The sequence below is a fragment of the Ostrea edulis genome, chromosome 4 (genome assembly GCF_947568905.1).
Source record: "Ostrea edulis chromosome 4, xbOstEdul1.1, whole genome shotgun sequence".
Taxonomy (NCBI): Eukaryota; Metazoa; Mollusca; class Bivalvia; order Ostreida; family Ostreidae; genus Ostrea; species Ostrea edulis.
In genome coordinates, this window is record NC_079167.1 from 91,475,617 (window position 1) to 91,485,135 (window position 9,519).

At 35.4% G+C, this 9,519-nt stretch overlaps 1 protein-coding gene across 5 annotated transcripts in view; it reads left to right on the forward strand.

The window, feature by feature from the left end:
• Window positions 1–7,559, forward strand: part of LOC125668578 (WD repeat-containing protein 18-like) — a 23,073-nt gene extending 15,514 nt beyond the window's left edge. For 3 of the 5 annotated variants that reach the window (XM_056164296.1, XM_056164297.1, XM_048902863.2), the window contains exons 3-10: window positions 59–169; window positions 374–501; window positions 931–1,222; window positions 1,498–1,559; window positions 3,975–4,099; window positions 5,637–5,809; window positions 6,463–6,534; window positions 7,408–7,559. In XM_056164296.1, coding sequence (XP_056020271.1) covers window positions 77–169; window positions 374–501; window positions 931–1,222; window positions 1,498–1,559; window positions 3,975–4,099; window positions 5,637–5,809; window positions 6,463–6,534; window positions 7,408–7,554 — 1,092 coding nt within the window. In that variant the 5' untranslated portion in view covers window positions 59–76 and the 3' untranslated portion in view covers window positions 7,555–7,559. Of the gene's footprint in view, window positions 1–58; window positions 170–373; window positions 502–930; window positions 1,223–1,497; window positions 1,560–3,974; window positions 4,100–5,636; window positions 5,810–6,462 lie in introns of all 5 variants that reach the window. The other 2 variants (XM_056164295.1, XM_056164294.1) reach the window with 1 other exon arrangement.
• The last annotated feature ends 1,960 nt before the right edge of the window (window positions 7,560–9,519 follow it).

The window sequence follows — 9,519 nt, forward strand, 5'->3', positions numbered from 1 at the left end:
AATAGTACATCATAATAAACAAGGGTAATATATCATTACTGACCACAATTTTGACCAGGACACCACGTGTATTAAGATGGTGTGTCCAGGGAATGTGACGGCCCTGGACATCACGGAGGATGGGGATTACTGTGTAGCAGCCATCGCTGAGAAAATCTACATATGGCAGGTGAGATTTGTTACGACGTACATTCAATATTTCTTGCATTTTTGCAGTAAGAATCTGATGGATGAAAATTTTGAAGTATTTTTAAAGTATTCGTTATCATACTGGTATTCGTAACAGAAATTACACAGGTGTGAAAACTTGCAGTATAACAATTTGTAACCTGTTTAGGACAGTGATATACATTCGGGTCTTCCTGTTTTGCAGACGTGTACAGGACGCCTGCTTTGTGTGTTAAGCAGACATTATCAGACTGTCACCTGCTTGAGGTGTTCCTCGGGTTTGATTGTGTCGGGGGGAGAGGACAGTCTCGTCATCGTCTGGTCATTAGGAAAGTAAGTTCCATATTTCAAATTGACTGAAAATTTGAAGCAGAAAATTTATACATTTAATTTCCATGTAATGCTTTTTATGATATATTGAAATCATTTTGGAGGACTTTTGGTAGATTTTTTGCACTCTTAAGCAGGGGGTGTTATACTGGAATCAAGACCATAATTTTAATTTGGTATAGTAAATTCCACTGATAGTAAAGTGCTGGGGATGTACATTTTTGATTTTTTGTAAACGTAATTCGTTATATTCATTGAGTTGGTAAAATGTTTTAGAATTACAAGGAATAAAAGTCACTTCGTTGCAAGCATGAAATCATTATAAGTGTGTTCAATGTAACCGTGTTTTACTATATTGACTGTCATATTCAAAGTTTTAGATAAAAGGAAATTTTATTTAACAAAATTAACTTTCTCATCTTTTCACCTTAGAGCCTTGTGTGAACAGTCACAAAGCAGGACCCCGGTGTCACCTGATCAGGTGTGGTCCAGTCACTCCCTGCCAGTTACAGACCTCCATATTGGGGTGGGGGGACACCTGGCCAGAGTTGTCTCCTCCTCCCTGGATCAGACTTGTAGGCTGTATGATGTTAACAGCGGGGAAGTGCTGTGTACATTTGTGTTTGAGGTGGCCATATGTTCTGTGGTACTGGATTCAGCAGAATTCCGCTTATTTGCAGGGAGCAGTACTGGTTCAATATATGCAGTCAATTTATTTGAGACAGTGAGTATTCTATGTTAACCCAGGATGTTTTTATATAATGCGCACCAACCTTTATATTTGAAGAAAAAAAGAATTATGATATTAAAGCTTTACATATGTCTGTTTACCCAGAAGGGCATTATATAATTATATACTATTTTGTGTAATTGTGTTGCAGATGAGTAAAAATTGAGATAAAACTAAATACTTAATATGTTAAGTAAATCAAGTGTGAACATTTTCTTTTAAAGTTATATTGATGTTCTATTTTGACACCAAACAAAATTTTCCTGCAGCCAGTGAGAAGAGAGAGGCACATAACGGAAGACAAAGCCTGTCAACGGTTTGATGGTCATGAGTAAGTAGTCTCTGTCTGAACAGCAGAAAGTAATATAGAGAGTAGTGATGGGAATCGGTGAGAATTTCATAATCGATGATTGGTTTACCGTACCTAACTAATTATCGATTATAATCGAACATAGAGAAATTCTATAATACAAGTCATCTAACTACTGAAAAAGTGTAAATAAATATTATCTATGTTTATATTTGTTGTTTCTATTGCTGAGATCGTGTAAATGAATATTTTCTGTTTGTATTTGTTATTCATTTACTATTTTAATATCCTTTAATTACATTTATAAAAGTCAATACGATTTTCCCGGGTATGAATACTTTCGCTTTCATGTGCGCCGCCATTACAATAAAAAAAACTTTTAGGTTAATAGGTAGCTAGGTCACGGCAGGAATATTCTTCAAATCCTACAGTCCTTGAGAAAACAAAATCTAAAAACCGATTAATTGGAATAAAATTTTCATAATCGAGCGCTTAGAATTTCCCAACAATCGACTGATTTTCGATTATAATCGATGATTGGAACACCACTAATAGAGAGGTTCATCAGCAACAATAGACTTTGCAATTAGTCAGTGCCCCAATATTGGGGCCAGTGAAAAGCATGCTTCGGCTTCTGGATCCAGTTGCTCGACAGTTAGTTAACTTTAAAAGACAGTTAACTTCCCATTAACTCTTAGATTTATATAGCATTAACTAGTCGTTAACTGTCACTTAAACTTAACTCATTTTCATGCAACTGAAAATTAATAGTGTTCTCAGAATCCAAAAGTATGGAAAATGTTGACTGTGATGTCATATAGAATTCAACTCATATATGTGTCACTAAATGATCTGATCTGAAGGTAGAGGTCTAGTGTACTATAATTTGTACTTATGCTGCATTGTTGTTTTGTCGCCATGCAAACTTTGATTATTGTAAACAGAAATCGCTGCACTCGGTGATATATTAAGACCCCTTTTCTCATACACTGACTCATATAATGGCAGACATCATGACAGATTGCTGTGTAACCACGGAGACTGATCTGTTTACAGATGCTGTTTTAAACACACCAGAATTTGCAGAGTAGACATACGAAAACAGTCGATGCAATATATATTTTATTACTAATCGATTAGGTTTTCAATACTAGCCACAATTAATGCACACGGTGTCAATTTTTTTCTCCTAAGTGAAACAATTAGGACGTAAATTAAGTCTGCAGCAATTTTCATGTGCAGGACAATGTTTTAAATCAATTCACACTTCCAAATAGAGTAAGCTCTTGCATCATGGGATTTTATTGTTCACCTACTTAGACATGTTAGAAGGCTTTGACTGTTGTACCTTTACAAGTCACATGATCAGCACACATGTTGTACGTGATAGAAGACATCGTGGACTGCTAAATAGTATTTAAATTGTTTCGCTGTCTACCTTCTAGTAAATTTTCAAAATTGATCATCTTTCAGTGATTTTTTATTTCAATATAGATATTTATTTTATATGAATTTGACAAAACAACAAGAGGTAACTATGATTTGGGTTAAAATCGTGTATTTCATTATAGAAATCATGGAAAACGGAACTTATTTTTAGTTGAGTTGGTTTTAGTTGTACTTAGTACATGTATGAGTTGGTTTTAGTAGTGCTTAGTACATGTATGAGTTGGTTTTAGTTGTGCTTAGTACAGGTATGAGTTGGTTTTAGTTGTACTTAGTACATGTATGAGTTGGTTTTAGTAGTGCTTAGTACATGTATGAGTTGGTTTTAGTTGTGCTTAGTACATGTATGAGTTGGTTTTAGTTGTGCTTAGTACATGTATGAGTTGGTTTTAGTTGTGCTTAGTACATGTATGAGTTGGTTTTAGCAGTGCTTCGTGCATGTATGAGTTGGTTTTAGTTGTGCTTAGTACATGTATGAGTTGGTTTTAGTTGCATGTGCTTAGTACATGTATGAGTTGGTTTTAGTTGCATGTGCTTAGTACATGTATGAGTTGGTTTTAGTACATGTATCAGTTGGTTTTAGTTGTGCTTAGTACATGTATGAGTTGGTTTTAGTACAGGTATGAGTTGGTTTTAGTTGTGCTTAGTACATGTCTGAGTTGGTTTTATTAGTGCTTAGTACATGTATGAGTTGGTTTTAGTTGTACTTAGTACATGTATGAGTTGGTTTTAGTTATGCTTAGTACATGTCTGAGTTGGTTTTATTAGTGCTTAGTACATGTATGGGTTGGTTTTAGTTGTGCTTAGTACATGTATGAGTTGGTTTTAGTTGTGCTTAGTACATGTATGAGTTGGTTTTAGTTGTGCTTAGTACATGTATGAGTTGGTTTTAAGGTTTTAGTAAATATGTAAAGGCAATGCACAGCAGCAGCCTGCACATTCTGTGATGGTTTTGAGCATGTTTAATTTGTAAATTAAATTTTTTGACAGAAAACAGGTGAGCTGTCTGTGTGTTTCAATGGATGGATGCCAACTTGTGTCGGGGTCAAATGACCACAATGTGAAAATCTGGGATGTCTTCAGTGGACAGTGTTTGAGAACTATAGAACACAAAGGTATATATTTACATGTAGGAGTCACTAAAGATCTATATCTACCTGTAGAAGTCACTAAAGGTCTATATCTACCTGTAGGAGTCACTAAAGGTCTATATCTACCTGTAGAAGTCACTAAAGGTCTATATCTACCTGTAGTAGTCACTAAAGATCTATATCTACCTGTTGAAATCACTAAAGATCTATATCTACCTGTAGAAGTCACTAAAGATCTATATCTACCTGTTAAAGTCACTAGAGATCTATATCTACCTGTAGAAGTCACTAAAGGTTTATATCTACCTGTACAAGTCACTAAAGGTCTATATATATCTGTACAAGTCACTAAAGGTCTATATCTACCTGTAGAAGTCACTAGAGATCTATATCTACATGTAGAAGTCACTAAAGGTCTATATCTATCTGTAGAAGTCACTAAAGGTCTATATCTACCTGTAGAAGTCACTAGAGATCTACATGTATATCTACCTGTAGAAGTCACTAGAGATCTATATCTACCTGTAGAAGTCACTAAAGATCTATACCTACCTGTAGAAGTCACTAAAGGACTATATCTATCTGTAGAAGTCACTAAAGCTCTATATCTACCCGTAGAAGTCACTAAAGGTCTATATCTATCTGTAGAAGTCACTAAAGGTCTATATCTACCTGTAGAAGTCACTAGAGATCTATATCTTCCTGTAGAAGTCACTAAAGATCTATATCTACCTGTAGGAGTCACTAAAGGTCTATATCTACCTGTAGAAGTCACTAAAGGTCTATATCTACCTGTAGAAGTCACTAAAGATCTATATCTATCTGTACAAGTCACTAAAGATCTATATCTGTACAAGTCACTAAAGATCTATATCTACCTGTAGAAGTCACTAAAGATCTATATCTATCTGTCCAAGTCACTAAAGATCTATATCTACCTGTAGAAGTCACTAAAGATCTATATCTACCTGTACAAGTCACTAAAGGTCTGTATCTACCTGTAGGAGTCATTTCTATCAAATTGTTCTCTCAACCAGTTTGTGACCTACATATACCAGTTATTTAGCCATTAAAGATGGAGGCATATTGAATCACAAAAGAGGATACATTTGAACTTTTGATCTGTATACAAGACAGAGATCTTATATATTTAGTCAAGTGAATAGTTAAGATTAAATCTTTTTGTGTCGGGAATGAAAGTTAAGATCATCCTTGCAAATGAGCCCTGTAGGGCCTACGGGGTGGTTTTATTGTTTTGCAAATATGTCTTTTTCTTTTTTATGCCCCTTCAATCAAAGATCAGGACATGCTGATTTTGGTCTATCTGTCTGTCCACAACTTAAACATCAGTATGACATTTGAATTATACCAGTTAGAAACTCTGCACACCACTAATGAACTTCCATACTCTTAGGAACTGTGTTGCACATACACATTCGTATGGATTATTTAAAATTTAAAACTTTTGCATGTATTTCTTTCTTGTTATAATGATAAAGTAGGAATATAAGGTCTCTCTAAATGAAAATCTTTATTGATTTGAAATGCAATTTGACTTCAGGGCCACTGACAAACGCATTACTGACTATGGTACCTCCTGGTATTGCGAACCCCGACATCAAAAGTAAGCTCCCCCTCCAGACATTCCAGAGGGTGTTCCACTTGGACTCCCAGGAGGAGAATAGCAAGGTGGATCTGAACGTCCTTCTCCGCGGAGCTAACGATGAACCAGAGGTATGTAGCATGACAGGCTCTCCAGAGATTTTACCATTTCAATGAGTCAATTATAAATTAGGAAGAAAATGCTTTTTATTGGTATGATACCATGTTACATGTGCTGATCATGTAGAGGAAGACATGTTGTGTCCAATATACCGAACATGTACCGGTACATGTAACTACCAATGGATAAATGGATGTTTTTCCACTCGCAATATCATAAAGAGTTACATGAGGATACGATGTAATTCACAAGATCTGGTAACATATTGTTTACTTCAGGAGTAAGTGGTGTTAGATCTCTATCTATGTTAGTGTAATTGATTGATTATATGGACTGAGTTTTACTTGTGAGGTTTTTATTATTGCATAATGTCATGAGTCCTTGAACTCACAAAAAATCCAATTTTCACAAAATTTTGGGGTTTTTTAATGTATTTTACAAGGTATATACATTTAGATATAAATTACTATGATAAATCTCTTTAGCATAGAAATTAATAGTGCTGATCCGGGGATAAAATAATGTCTAACAAACATCTCCACAATTACAGTATGTCTTATTATATCCTGATAATTGTTTTTTAAAGCCATTGAATATGAGTTCATAACTTGGAGGTAGGGAATATGTATAAAATGCATAATGTTGTTTATGATTTTATTCACAGGAAGTAGAGGATATCCTGAAACCTAATTCAGAGATACTTTTGGATCTCAATTACAGAACAAAAGATACTGAGGTAAAGTTTGTTCATTTAATTATTCTACTGACAGCTGTGCGCTCAAACAAGGTCAGACAACTCCTGGGGGGTGGGGGTCCCCGATGGCTGATATTTATCACATGGTGCTACATCGAAACATTCCATGCCCTCGTATGGACGTTTGTTTTGGAAACAAGGTGACAGACGGCAGTATGCAAATTTGGCGTTATAAAGGGGGATTCAAGCCTAAATGGCAGATTATCTTTAGTATACATATATATCCCATGCTTGTATCATTTCTCTGTTTACTAATTTCATGTTGGTGATGATGGGGGATGTGTTGAAATATTCACACAACCCCATCACACATCATCACCATTGTTTTATCAATATTTTGGTATGTACATGTAAATGACGAATCGCATATGTATGTTATTGTCATAACCATAACACGATTCTGATTTATTAATGTAAAATAGGAGACGGATTTATATAAGTACTAGCACTTGTTTCCGAATCCTGTTAATTTTGCATCTGTTTGTATGTTTCATGTAATGCTTCATTTAATAAATATAGTTTAAACCAAGGGGGATTCATATAACAGGAGAAATGTTCCCGACAAGACATGGCAGTATCGTGATAATGGCGATGAATCGAATGGTGATAACTCTAGAATCAGTGGTATGAGTAAATATGACTTCAGGCTTCAAGACGGTCTTACTTGTAGCATTGCTTTCCGTTGTCATAATAGACATAGAAAGCATTGTGATGTACCGAGAAAGGATATTTTTATGTACAGTGCTATTTTGATTGAACACCTTGTTGTAAGATGTGTTATAATGGATACAGTAATTAAATGTTCCATCCATTTATTACAGGAACTGCTCACTCTTTCTCTCTCTTTCCTTACAGAACATGGACGTGGACCATGCCTCTTTACAGGAAGTGCCAAAAAGGACAATTATTTCAGATGATTCAGAACTTTTAAAACTAAAAAATGCAAACAAAGAATTATTTCATTTTGCAGTTAGTAGTCTTTTGCAGAATAAAGATAAATAAACTGACAGTGGTTTGCCTTGTTATTTGGAATGTTTTAGAATTGTTTAGTATTGTTGCAGTCAGACATTTTCAATCACTGGTTTCAGATCATTCAGTTGTTAGAGTGCCTGACTAGAGATGCAGGGAGCGTGGGTTCAAATCCTGGTCTGGTCCATTGCGTTTTCTTTCTTCCTGTTACATTTGGTGCCGTAGACCAGCCCCTGGAACTGACAGGTGAAAATACCTGCCAAGGATAAAGATCCTGTGTTGATGTCTTCAAGGTGTGAGGACATGTAAGGAGGGGGGAATATTGCGGTCAGACCATTTCGATCACTGGTGGCCAGATAGCTCAGACAGTAGAGCATTCACGTTCAGTTAAAGTCTTGACTCTGTGGGGCTAGGATGGGATCATAATATGGTGTCAAACTTTTTCATTGCAATATAGTGGGTAAAACATATTTTTCAAAAATCTTGTAAGGAACAGCAAGGCCAAGGTGACACGGGTGAGTGTTGTAGCCCATGGGTCTATTGTTTGACATCATCACAGGCATTCATCGGTTTAAATAATTGTCTTCCTATAAGCAAACTATTTCTTAGGAAGATAGTTTTTTTTTTATTATAGATATTTAAAACGTTGAACGCCTGTGGTACATGTATTTACGTGTACATGAATAGTGCACATCTAAATGAATACATTACACGTATTTATCAGCTGAAATAGCTAATATAGTGTGTATAGATTCAGGTTAAATGTAAAAGTTTAAAGACTTGAAGATATATAGAAACAAAGTTAAGGGATATGTAAACATTGCCATGGACTCAATTTCTTTCCTTAAATGAATACATATACTACCACATGCTTTCATTATTTATATTTAATATTCCTTAAATGAATACATATACTACCACATGCTTTCATTATTTATATTTAATACAAATCTCCCTTTGATATACCGGTCTCTGTAACCTACTCGGTGATGGATATATGAAGTGTTGTGTTAGGGGAGGGGAGAGAGAGAGAGACTGGGGGTTGTCTCGAAGCCCCCAGTGTGTCCACCAGCACTCACTTTGCAACCAGAAGGTTCGCTGGGTTCAATTCTTGATTTCGACGTTGTATCAAACCGAAGACGGTAACATCGGTGGGGACTGCACCTTCGCCAAGCACCCGGCAGAAGTGAAATTCCCTGGGAGGGGGGTGTTCTAATGACGTTAAAAACGGAGGCTCATAGTCATGGTAGGATTCGCTGCTACAGCTCATGGCCCCAAGCATAGGTCAAATTTTGTGACAATTCACCAAAAGCTAATGACTTCTCTCTATTGAGTGAAAAACACTCAAATTGGGTGTTAAACAATAAACAATATTCCTTATGTACAAGTATTGAGAGAAATGTTCAGAAATCCTATTTTGATAAGAGCGAGGAGGTCATTTACTATGCATGCACCATTCAGTTTTAATTACTTTTAACCATCAAGGCAAAAGAAATGTGCAGACCATTCAAAGTTTGCATATTATAGGAATTATCTAAAATTCTTCTCATCCAAAAGAAATTAGAAACTATGTTTGGTTTGTAACCTTTTATTCTATTTGTTTACAGACAATTCCATACATGTTTATGTATCATATGGGTTTAATTTATTACAAAAATAAAATGTACAATGATATAGTATAATGTTTCTCCTTTGAGGAGGTTAGTCCCTCAGTTGTACAACAGAGAGTGCTGTATAGGACTCGTGAGATTGTGTGTACCCTTGCGAACATGGGCTATACTTAGATGCATATTTATTAGATATCTAGATGTTGGAAAATATAAATGTAAAAGTTTGCAAAATTGCAGAAACAACTGAATATAGTCATCAGTTACACTACATCATCATATTGTACTTATGATCTGTGGAGTGCCAAATTAACATAAACTCAAATGATTGGAAATATCTATAAAAGATCTCTTCAAATAATTAATGATATCTTCAACTTTGAACTATTGC